This window comes from Lithobates pipiens, unplaced genomic scaffold, assembly GCF_037356315.1.
Source record: "Lithobates pipiens isolate NorthernLeopardFrog02 unplaced genomic scaffold, aLitPip1_a1.2 Scaffold_27, whole genome shotgun sequence".
NCBI classification, from domain to species: domain Eukaryota; kingdom Metazoa; phylum Chordata; class Amphibia; order Anura; family Ranidae; genus Lithobates; species Lithobates pipiens.
Window position 1 is genome coordinate 95,568,278 of NW_027507788.1, and position 13,208 is coordinate 95,581,485.

The following is a 13,208-nucleotide window of genomic DNA, read 5'->3' on the forward strand; positions in this document are numbered from 1 at the left end:
CTGTTCTACTATCCTCATCTCAGGCTCCCTGACATTTTGGCTTGTCTGACTATCCATTCCAGTTCCTTAACTCTGGCTATGTTTTGACTACGTTTACTCTGTTTAACATTTTATTATTATTATTAAACACGTGTGATTTAACTGTACTTCTGTCTCAGTTTGATTCATGGTTTCTGACACATACCGTCCTCTCCTCTACAAGTCTGGCTCTGCATGGAATTACAGAAATCTATTATGAAGACAGTTTCAGTGTTTTATATCAAAATGTTTTATTTAAATGAATGTGGATGTATTAGGAGTAAAAGGTCATTTTATTTTAGATCAGGGTTACTCTTTACGTTGAGGCTTACATTAACATTTTAATGGAGGGCTCTTTGGCTTCTTACCTCACTCCACTGAACATTACTTGTATCTCAGATGGCCAAAAGACATAACCCATACTGTATTGGTTTCGGTAAACCTACAACCATCTCTATAGACAGAATTTATTTTTGTCACAGCTTATTGCATCTGACAGTAGTGTAAGCGCTAATAGGACTTAATATTTAAGTTCTTAGGGTAAGTCGACACTCTTGATGTCGGGATTGATGTGATCAAAAAATAGGGCGGGTAGGCACCACATCATTGGGGTGATCAGATGGGCACCCTCCTTCTTTAACGTTTTGTTGATAAACCCACTTTGTCACCAAAGTCTCAACAGTGATACCTGATGTACCAGGCACACCAGGCTCATCTTGATGATGGGATTGGTGTGAAGAAAAACAGGGGAGTAGGTACATCATTGGGGTCATCAGGTGGACATCCTTAGGTCCCTTTCACATATGCGGATCATTTGTTTCATCAGTTCAGTCACGTATTTAAAAAAAAAATAGATGAAGTTTACATCAGTTTTTCATCCATTTTTACATACGTTTTTTTATATCCTCCAGCTACAGTCCTTAACCACTTGAGTCCCGGAACCATTTTTTCATGCAAAAATGGACTGTTACATCCTTTTTTCACTTGATCTGTTTTTTTTTTAACGGAAGGAAAATAGGGCTTTGATCTGTTCCAAAAAATAGATGTTGACAGAAGTGTATATGAATGGATAATCATCCGTTTACATCTGTTTTTCCATAGAGATGCATTGATGTCTATTTTTTCATCTGCCAACAGATGAATGAAAAACAGACAAATCGTCCACATGTGTGAAAGGGGCCTTATTGTTTTGGCATTTTGATGATGAACCTACTACTTCTCTAAGGGCTCAATAGTTATACCCAACCTTCCAGGTGCAGCCACTCCTAGAAATATCACAGTTGACCAGATCTGAACTGTGCTTGCTTCTCCAGTTACTCTTTGGGCTTTCCTATCAGATTCATCAAATAGACGTATTTGATAGATCTGATCTAAACTAAGCACATTGCCCATAAAGTTTCTCCTCTTACATGGCACGGAACAGTGGTAAATGTGTTAACAGCTTGAATTTAGTGGGTTTAGTGGGCTAATCCTTTTTAAAGATAACTTGTTGCAACTTTTTTTTTAAGGCCTTTCTCTAATTCTGAAGGCTGTTATTGCCAATCTTCTGGATGTGGCACCACTCCCAAGGACTGGATGACAGTGATCTCCTAAATTAGACAGAAGCCTCAGCTGATCCACATAAGGAACCTTCTGAGAGGTTCCATTTTTAATAATGCCCTAGTTTTCCATCAAACTGGAGTTGGCATTTAATACTTGACTGTTTTAGACACACTGCAAAGTGTATGTTAACCCAAAATTAAAATTGTAGTACATTTGGATTTATGTCTCCCCATGTACAATTCCCTTAAGGAAATTGTTTTTGTCAATCTGGTGTAAAGTTTCTTACATGAAGTTCCTGTCAGTAACATCAGTTGCTATTTAAGGCTGACAATGCTATGCCACTGCTGCATAGTTAGCAGCAGCGTTGTCAGCCTGTCGTGCTAGCTTCTTTAGTTGGCCATTGGGCTACCTAACAAAGTTATTAAATAGAAAGCCCAATGACCAACTGAAAGAGCTTACCTAGTAAGCTTGTAGGCAGGTACAGTCTGTATTCTCCCATGCAGATGGGAGAGGAATTTTAGAGAAGTTGGGTTTCTCTATGTTTTTCGTTTGGATGCACATGCCCCAGGTGACCTTGGCACCTATCTTGGGTCAAGCAGAGTCTATTTAAGACTCTGTACCTGATAGATGAGGAACCTATCCCTACCTTATCAACTCACATAAAGTGCACCAAACCCAGTGCTCATAGTGATAGAGAGAAGTTCATGTGGTGTAGGGAAAGAGCAGGGACTAAGTCTTCCTTCTCATGAAGCTTCCCCGTTGGGTCAGACTGGCCAGGTGGCTATCTGCTCCTCATACCAGAAGCTGTTGGCATCCCTGAGTCTTTAAACCACTGCCTCTCTGCTGTGCAGTTTTAAGTGGCTCCTGACAGGCGAGCCTCCCTGCCAGGCCTGTTTGTGCTGTTAACCTGCTGTTTTAATGCATCTTTCTTTGCAAATCTGGACTTTGTGTGTTTACTGCCTACCACACTATGTTGCATCTATCCATCAAGCTGAGAACGTTGCTGCTAATCGTGCAGCATTGTCTTAAAGGGTTTGTAAAGACAGAACGCTAAAGAGGAAGTAAACCCTGATGAGTTTTACCTTTCTTTTAACCTGCAAAGTAAAAGCATAATGTGCTAGTATGCATCTCATACTAGCACATTATGTGACACCTGCAAACGAAGCCCGCGCCATTACAGCTGCAGGTCGCATCCATGTGTCTCCCTCTTCCTTTCCAGGGCCGCCGACTCCGGCTCTGTGACTGGCTGGAGCCACGTGACGTCACTCCCACACATGCGCGTGGGAGCCACCGGTCACAGCACTTGCTCATGAAGAAATATCGAGGGGGGCTGTTTCCTCACAGCAAATGTGCCAATGACATAATCTGCGCAGTATACAGTAAATATCTCCTAAACGGCGCACTTTTACGAGATATTTACAGTACCTATTGGGAAACCTTATTCTAGGCTTACCTATAGGTACAACTTGCAAATGGGGGTTTACAACCTCTTTAAGATAAAAAGCCTTCTGTGTACAGCAGCCCCCCTAACACTTACAGAGAGGTCCCTCTCTGTCCAGCAATGTCCACGAGTGTCTCAGCCGAGTTTCTCCTTCCTGATTGGCTGAAACACAGCAGCAGCGCCCTTCTTGGCTCCCGCTGTTGTCAAAGTCAGCTAGCCAATCAGAGGAGCGAGGGGGCTGGGTCAGGGCTCCTTGTCTGAATGGACACATGGAGCTGTGACTCAGTTCGGGTGCCCCATAAGCTGCTTGCTGGAGGGGCCAAGAGATAAAAGGAGGATCCGAGCTGCTCTGTGCAAATCCACTGCAACATAGCAGGTAAGTATAACGTTTATTATTTTTATAGGGGAAAAAAGGAGACTTTACAATCATTGCTTTATGTCAGCCTGCAACATGAAATGCTGTTACTGGCAGGAGCTCCAAAAAAGCCACGGCTGCCTAAAAAACGTTTTGCTAAAGTAAGCTCTATACAGTGAAGTATGATGCCAAACATGTTGGAAACTTGATTTTGGGCCATTTCACACCAGTTGCGAAGGAGTGGTTGATCTACATTTTTAGCACCCCACAACCACCCACTTAAATTCTGCTTGAGAAGCCATGGCCACAATGCTTTGCTTCTTGACCACGGCAAATTGAACTAGGCTTGCAGAGTTTGACAGGCATGTCAAACTCTCTCATGATGTCAAGGGGACTGAACCACAACCCAGAGCCTGCACCTTGGTTTGCAATTGTGATGCACGTTTTTTCACATCAAAATCCCCCTTGGGATAAAAAAAAAAAGGTTATCTGGAAGAGGCAATATCACCTCTTGAATGTCTGGCAGCCCTTGCTCCACCGCAGCATAAGCAGTCCACCGCAGATCCCTTTTCAGAGGTTGGTAGAGACTGCTGTTCATGTGAAAGAGCTCTTAGGGTTTACATAAAAATGTATGTATTTACCACAATATCTGTAACTCAGAGATTTTTTTTTTTCTTTTGTGGTACGATAAATTGTTGGTGTCAGCAGGTGACAGATCTGAACAAATAGGGTGGCGGTTCACTGTCTGGGGGCAGGACGGGGGAAGGAAAGTTAGTAATGTGTCAGTTTTAGGAAGTTAAAGGGATTTCACAGAAAAGGCTCTTACTATAAAATGAAACTAAACACTGAAGGGAATGACGTCATATAAAGATACAAACACAGATAACCAACAGACATACTTCGGGTGAAGATAGCGAAATTGCAAAACAGACCCAGAGCATCAGATATACAGAAAGCACTGCTCTGCAGAAATGTACAATTTCCTATAAACCCTCCGGCAGACTTTATATAAGAGTAGAAGTAATTCACATCTAGGAAACTAAAAGGTTTGACCACTGTGGACCAGTAATGGCCAACGTTCTGGATATAAGGGATCCCCAAGTGCGGACACCTACATCAAAGGGCTGCATGTAATATCCAGTATATGTAATGCTATAGGAGACACAGACTATGGGGTTGATTTACTAAAGGTCAAATTTGTTGTTTGTTCAATTTGCAAGAGATGTTTCATTTTGCAAGGCAATTTGCCTCAGAGCTTGGTTAAAAGAAAAAAAACCAAAAACGTCCGGTTCTGCACTGAGAACTGAGTGATCAAAGACCGTTGATCACTCAATTGTCAGCATTCTGTGAGCAGAGAGCCAGGGACTTTCTGCTCTTCCCCCCCAATCTCACTGGAGCGCTGAGCTGTGGAGGAGATGAGAGGGGCTGGCTCAGGCTCTCACCAGATCTCTGGAAGGCTGAACCAGCTGTCAGCCTAAGCTTCTGGGTGGATCCCAACCATATGGTCAGGATCTTTTCAGAGTCTGGACCAGCTATGCTTCTCCTCTAATGGGGTAACATTTCCCTTTGCAAACAATACCCAATCACAGACAAGAAAAAAAATAAATGGATAATAGCAGTCAACAGAGCTTTACCCCATTCACTTTTTGTAAATCAAACCCTATGGGTATGCTATAGGAGATGGCCAGAGATGACTGATGTGATTACAGTTTTTGTTTTGTTGGAGTCTGGAGGCATGCTATATTACCAGTGATGTAAGTAACTCAGTTAAAATAAACAGAGTTACTTAACACAGTTACTTTAGAGGGTAACAAGTAATCTGATTACTTTTCCCCTCATGGGAACTCAGTTTACATTACTTGGGCATCGTTACTGCAATTACATCTACCGCCCGAGAAGCCCGCCGTGGCCGCGCTGCCTGGCCGCTCTTTCCGCCATGGGGAAGGGGGCTTTCGCCCGCTGAGCTGAGAAGAGGCTGAGACTCAGTGAGACTGTCTGGACCGCCCCATCCCGCCCCGCCTATCTAGAGAGAGAGAATGTAGGGAGGCGGGGCGGACACTGAAAAATTAAGTCAGCTGACACCAATCGAGTGAAGGGGAGGGTCTCCCTCTCTCCCCATGAGGAAAGGCATCACTGGAGGCATTCAAGTAAGTGACTGTCTGACGATTCGAATTGCAGTGCAATTGATCCATCCCAAGTCCTCCACCACCTCTGCTTCTTACTGATCCCATCCCTACCCACCCACCATCACTTCTACAACAGAGGTGATGGGGGATAGGGTAGGGATGAGATCAGTGGTGGTGGGGGATGGGATCAGTAAGAGGCAGAGGTGGTGATGGGAGAGGATGGCACCACCACCGCTGCCTGCCACCCCCCCCCCCCCCCCCAAGTACTGTACACCACCACCATTGCCACCCCCCAAGTACACCACCACCACTGCCACCCCTCAAGTACCACCGCTGTAACCCCTGTTACAGTTACTTTGCTGAGTAACTAATTACTTTTCCAATGTAGTAACCGAGTTACTAAACGCAATTACTTTTTCGGAGAACTAATTTGTAACTTAACTAATTACTTTTTTAAAGTAAGATGACCAACACTGTATATCACTACCATTACATTCCCTATAATTGCTGCCACATTTTATATTCTCTGCATCAAGATAATTATAAGTTCAGAGAAAAGACTTCATTCACATAAGCATGTATGAGCCATCTTTTTGTGTGGCAGGAGCTGCGTGCTGGTAGCCTATGTTACTGAATGGGGACACAGCGTATGGACATGACCGCAAGTCCTAATTTTACAGTCGCGCGGAGCCAATGAATGCAGACCATGTGCTGTGAACCCGCCTGCATACCTCTTGAACTCGGGCATGTGGCTGTGTCCATACAGATGCTGGGTCCCTGCTCAGTAACACAGTCTGCCTGCAGGTAGCACTGGGTGGCTCCAACCACATAAACAGACAACTGTATGGACGTCAGCACCCATGTGAATGAAACCTAGAAGAGAAAAGGAAATGGACAGTGTTGTACAGAAAAAAATAAGTGTAAAATAAATAAATGTAGCTAGCAGAAGCCAGTATAATTAATATATTGCCTTCACTGACTTAAGTCCTGGTCCTGGCTGCGGGCTGAAAAATAAATACTAATAGAGCCATGTGTGTCCATTGGGCTGCAAGTTGGACACCAGGAGTCTGGACTTACTATATACTAATAAACCTCAAGGGTTCTTTTTTCCTAAAGGCAAACAGGCTGTTCACTTTGCAAGGGAAGTTGCACCATGCAAAATAACTTTCCCCAGAGCTTAGTGAATGTGGTGAAGTTCCATCATCTAATCATGTGCAAGCGAAAAGGAAGTCTTCATTTTCCTTTCGCAGGATTTGGTATTCTTTGCAAATTGAAATTTCATCACAAAACTAAGAACGTTACCTTGCAAAGTGTGCAGTTTACTTGTCTTTAGAAAAATAAGCCCCTTAGAGTCTAGACTTTAGCTACCCATAGATTTTATAGAATGATCAGTCTTGCAGGTAGGATACCCCCCCCCCCCCCAGCTATATTTCACTAGAACATGGTAACGATATGAAAGCTCAACTTTTTTAAGCTTACAAGGTGTTGCAGTAGACAAAGGAATGAGTGTAGGTAAACTGAGGTTGCAGCTGGGTGTAGCCTGATGCCGCCAGGTGTGTAATCTCTTGCTCGACCCCCCACCCTGTTTAATGACAGACCAGGCTATGCCCCCTCCTTTTTTCCCCCAGCCACTATGTATGAGCAGTGATACTTGCAAGAGCATACCTCCCAACATTTTGAGATGGGAATGAGGGACAACTACTAACAAATGTATGTAGGCATAGGACTCACCCCCTGCCACACCTCCTTAAGAGAAAATTAACCAAAAAAAGTTCAATAAAACCACAAGGACTTTTTTAACACTACTATTCCTTTGTATTGACTTTTAAAATGTACAAATGCAACAATTTAGAAATTGTATGAAAGGTTTGGCACTGTGAAACACTTTTTGAAAGATAACAAGTGCATTTTATATACAACTATATGGATCAGACCAAAATGAGGGACAAAGGAGGGGAAAAGAAGGACTGTCAGGAAGGGCAAGCCAGCACCTAAGATGGCTGCCAAAGAAGAAAACCTGTTACCTCTGCCCCTGTCAGAATTCCATTGGTGCACACACACCCTGTGACAGCTTTTGGCGCCCAAACAGGCTATTTAAATTCAGCCAGTTTCTAGACTCAGTACTGTCTGCTCTACAGCGTTCCTGTTGCCTTGTATCTGATACCTGTTCCTGTTAACTGACCCGGCTTGCCTCTGATGTTCCTGCTTCCTGCCTGTACCTGACCCAGCTTGTTTGACTCCGCATCTGCCTGCTCCCTCTGCTACCTTGCTGCCAGCCCATCACCGATCCGGCCTGTATCCTGACTACGCTTCTGCCCTTGCATCTGCTTCTGACGTGCCCTCCAGTGTATGACCCGGCCTGCCTGTACCTGCCTTCTTTTCTGCTTGAAGAATCCTACTGAACTACCATCCCTCCTACAGCTGTCCCGGCTTTCACTGTCTGCGATCCACCTGGCACTCGTGCGTCTCTACACTCCTGCGCCTCCTGTCTACTCTACCAGAGGCCTCGAGTCAGAGGTGTAAGAGAGGCCATCCTCTGCATATCAGGCTCTACCGTCAGGTACGTGACATGGACAGAGGGACATTGTTCCAAATGAGGGACAGTCCCTCGAAATCAGGGACAGTGAGGAGCTATGGAAGAAGAGTCTGCAGATGCCCACTTCCTCCCTAGCATTTGGATGATGCCATTTGAGCCTGGAATGATGGGACATGTATTCCCCAAGGAACACTGAAATGCAAATGAATGGGCTGCAAACTACAATTCCCAGTGGAGGACTGAGTTTCTTTCGGGCAAATGTGTGAGATCTGGGAAGTCTAGTGGGGAGATCCAGGAAGTACAGACCTGCTACTGGAGTCTGCAACAGGTCCATCCTATCTCTGGTGTGGTGTACAGAGTGCTGAGGCTGGGATTGAGTTGGTGCCTATGTGCGGTTAAAGGAGCTGGGAAGGCACTGGATCTGAATGTGCCTACATCAGTGAGAGACTAAGCCTTTCTGGGCACTGAGGAAGCTGCGAGACAGAGCCACAGAGAGTTGCTGTGTCTTGGGACCTGAGCTGGAGGAGACCTGTTGCCATGTATGCCACATCAGAGAGGACCCAATCATGAGTATTGAGCTTTCTGGGGCAGCTGACCACCACGCTGATGGAAAAAATGTCATTGAGTGGTGAGTGGAATTAGCAAGTTTACTCCCTTACTGTCTACAGTTAATGCCAAGGGAGAATGCTTGTTTCTTAACAGCCGTACAGTCTTAAAAGGATAACTTCACATGCACCACCTTACAGATGGCCCCCAACGATAGCCGGATTTGTACTGCTAAATAGGTGCCAGGTACTTTACAGCCCTCTTCAGGGGTTCCCCCTTGTCAGGAATGCATACGCCCACCTGTATGCATAAAGTGCACTCAAGGACATTTCTTTGGGTTAATTAATATTTTTTTATTGTCTACGTTTTATACTAGCTGTAATTTGGTTTAACTTTTTTTGCAGTTAATTGGCATATTATAGGCCAGCGTTCACCTTAACCAGTACAGCATGTTTAAACTTGTTCAATTTCCTGATTAAGGATTATTGCGTTGTCTAACTTGCCTTGCCATAATACATATAAATAATCTACTACCAAGTTGCTGGTGGACTATTTTCTGGTTATTATTATAGAGTGGTAGCATACTAACATTTCAGTTTCACAGGTGTGTCAGTAGGGACCCAAGCAGCTTAAAAGAATCATAACAGGCAATCATTAGGCCCTTTTCACACTGAGGAGCTTTGCAGGTGCACACTGGAGCGTAATTGTGCAAGAAAACATAAGTAGCATAAAATAAGGAATCCTCACTAACCTCTTTTATTATTTCACTTATTCTCATCTTTCTCACATGACTGCGTGAAGTTGAGGGTGAGCCGCGCAGCCATTACTTTGTCACTGAAACCGGCCCACTGAGCCATCGGCCCACCGGGAAACTCCCTGTAGTCCCAATGGCCAGTACATGCCTGGCGACAGAAAAAGTCCAGCCAGCAACTTCTTTGGAGCGCATTAGGAGTGGCAATCTCAAGGGTAAAAAAAATTCCCAGTTTTAGTATTGTCCCTTAACTCCTTTTTATACTTTCCTGAGCCCTATCTCGACCCAGTGCTGTGCCCGTTTGTAGCGGCTCTCTTTTTTCTCTCATCTCCTGCTGCTGTCAATCAAATCCTGTGAGTAGAGGGCTGTGCTATGTGTGTGAATAAACGCATACAGCCTAGTTCAGGATTGAGCGCGCAGGTGTGCCACCATAGGAAGTGGCTTCCTATAGTGGCACATCGAGAAGTGGAGGGGCCTGAAACACCGGCTGGGAACCCCAGAAGAGGAGGTTCTCTGTGCAAAACCATTCCACAGAGCAGGTAACTATAACACGTTTGTTATTTTAATAGAAAGAAAAAATAGCTTTACAAATATTTAACTTGCTAGATTGAAGCTAAGGTTGATCTTTCAAAAATGGCATCTGCAACCCAGTTGACTACAAAAAAGGGTCACAAATTTCTCACATTATTAAAATACACACAGCCTTTTCCAAAAATTGACTTTCTAGTCCAAATCAGAACAAACGGCGACCATAAAGGTGATGCCACAATAAATGTGCCCAATCTATATGTACTGTAGCTGTATACATTGCTGGGCTAACTAAATGGGCAATGGAAAGAGTAGTGATGTGGAACGTACCTGGCACCTTACCTTTGATGAAAAATGAAATGTTTGATTGCTATGGGTTACTGCGCTACAAATACTGCCCTCTTCCGTTTAACGTGGAAGAGTCAGGGGAATATTGCAGACACCTGCGAAACACATTATTACAATAACACAGGCAGGGAAGTATTGTATGGTGCAGGAAGTTTGCGGTGGTGGGGGAAGAGTAGGGGAACTTTGTGGTTTCTGAACGGCTAGATTAGGTGGTTTCTATGTGCTTTACTGTTTGCTATTTTCCAGTAACAAGGTGATTGTTTGGTTATGAGAGGTCACCCACCTAGACTCTGCATGGTCATGAGAGCCTCAGGTATTAAGGGTTTAAGATGCATAGTTAAACTGACTTATTTCAGATTAATATTTGTAGGCAACCCTAATGTGCAGACTCTCTATATTTGAAATATTATTTATACTGTACTCTATTCCTAAATATAACCTACTTTGTGTTCCCATCATCCTTACAGCAAAGAAGCCAAAACACTATGGCCCACCCAATGGAATCAAGGGTATGCTCAGATGGGTTGCACTAAATTAAATACATATGGACACATTGGCTTGCATTATGTTCTATTTCCCAACACAGAAAGATAAATGTACAAGAAAAAATACATAATTTTTCAGATTTTGTTCTCACAAATGTATTGCATTACAGTTTGATGTGGAAAAGTTCTGCATGCTGTATTTTTGTTTGTGTTGATCCACATATTGCCATTCAATTCAACCAAAAAGTAATCTTCTCAGTCAACCAGATGTGGCCTAAAATGTTTCTAAAGTAACCAAAAGGCTATCCATAGCTTCTTGACTTCTTCCAAAGTCACAATTAAACTCCACCCCTCTCATGGAACTTGACCTCCATTCCCATCATTCATGCTAGAACTCTATTGAGAATTAGTAGCATTTAAAACTTAAATATCAAGGGCCAGGCCTTAGAATCAAGAAGGTGGAGTGCCAAATCTTTACTTGAAACCCAGTGAACAATTTTTTTAACAAAAGAAGGTTCCACAAAGACATACAGGTCGATTTGAAATAAAATACTTCAGAGCTGTTGAATCATTTGGAAGTGGCTTATTGGTCAGCACTTATGCCATGTGGCAGTAGAGCCATTCATTCATTGAATTCAAACAGGACACTACATGCATGGAGTTTGCATGTTCCTGTGCTTGCATGGGCTTTCTCTGGGTACCTTGGCCTCTTACCACACTCCAAAGACATGCTGGTAGGTCAATTGGTGCTTGTCTAATTTGGCCCTTGTATGTGTAGGTATGCCAATGAGATGGGGACCTTAGATTGTAAGCTCCTTGAGGGCAGGGACTGATAAGAATGTTAATTGTCAGAGCTATATGCTGTGGATATTTGTAATACATACATCAATAAAAATTAAATAATGGCATACAATTAGCATTAATGAATGTCAATGCATGATTTTCTGTTGTAAGCTCAACTTAATAATAAAAAAAAATCTCTGAGTATCTATTCCTACTGAACTAGATTTTTCTCCCACTTTCTAAATGTGCATATTCCTAGCGTGAAGACTATATGCATGGAATCTAAATAATGCTTGTTTGCCTATATTTTACTCCCGTTTTCTTCTGCAATTCAAAAGCATACTTTTATTGGCTTCCACCCATATTGTCAAGGATTGCCTATGACTTCCACCCATATAGCCCATGGCTTTCACTCATATTGTTCATGGCTTTCACTCATATTGTTCATGGCTTCCACCCATATTGTCCATGGCTTCCACCCATATTGTCCATGGCTTCCATCCATATTGTCCATGGCTTCCACCCATATTGTCCATGGCTTCCACCCATATTGTCTATGGCTTCCACCCATATTGTCTATGGCTTCCACCCATATTGTCTATGGTTTCCACCCATATTGTCTATGGTTTCCACCCATATTGTCTATGGTTTCCACCCATATTGTCTATGGTTTCCACCCATATTGTCCATGGTTTCCACCCATATTGTCCATGGTTTCCACCCATATTGTCCATGGCTTCCACCCATATTGTCCATGGCTTCCACCCATATTGTCCATGGCTTCCACCCATATTGTCCATGGCTTCCACCCATATTGTCCTTAACGTCTACCCATATTGTCCTTAACGTCTACCCATATTGTCCTTAACGTCTACCCATATTATCCATAGCCTGTGCCTTGAAGACTATGATAGGGATGCTATTATTATACCCACAGGGCTGAGAGAGATAAATCACTTGGTTCCCCCATGCACGCTAAATAATGTGGGTGGAAGAATCTGCCATGCCAGGCATATATTACAAATGGCTTAATAAAGATATATAGCAGGGGCAAGTGTTATGAGATGTAGAACAGATGAGTGCAATAAAAGCTGAAGTAACAGAAGTGACACATACTGGAAGAGAAGAGGTTTCTGGCACTTACGTGTCCCCATCCTCATCCGCCCGGGTAGCTGCGATGATGTCAGCATGGAGATCTATTTCAGTATTAAGCGTTGCTGGCACTAGTCTCAGGGGTCGTGGGGTCATAATGGCAGGAGCAGAGTATATCGTGGAAGATACATACGCAGGCGGACTCCCTGATAGCAGACAAAAAAACAAGTTGGGCTCATTTTTTAAAATAGTCATAAATATTCACCACTTTAAAATGAACATATACAGGACTTTGTGCCTCACACATGTTCAGAGAACTTAATTTTTTACATCTGGTGTAAATAAATAGACCACTCAGCTAACAAATGATTCATATCTCTTAAAGCCTAACTTTTTTTCTTTTCTTTTTTTTCAGCACAAGGAATAGGACTTACATTTAATTAGAAGTGTCTCCAGGGGTGGACTGACAACTCATGGGGCCCCCAGGCAATCAGAGATTATGGGGCCACACAGTATACACAGACATGTTTCTATTGGCTGAGAAGGTACTGGAGAGGTGGGGCAGCTATAATCTCAGGATTTTTAGACCAGAAGGATGTCGGTAACGGAGACAGATGTAAAAAAAACACAGATTTTTACATAGTGTCTCTGGTTTTA

The 13,208-nt window shown here is 43.3% G+C and overlaps 1 protein-coding gene across 1 annotated transcript in view; it reads right to left on the reverse strand.

Annotated features, from left to right (window-relative positions):
* Positions 1-13,208, reverse strand: part of BCL3 (BCL3 transcription coactivator) — a 94,561-nt gene that overhangs the window by 43,968 nt on the left and 37,385 nt on the right. The window contains exon 2 of the mRNA XM_077457235.1: positions 12,604-12,757. Within this exon, the coding sequence (XP_077313361.1) occupies positions 12,604-12,757 (154 nt within the window). The remainder of the gene's footprint in view (positions 1-12,603; positions 12,758-13,208) is intronic.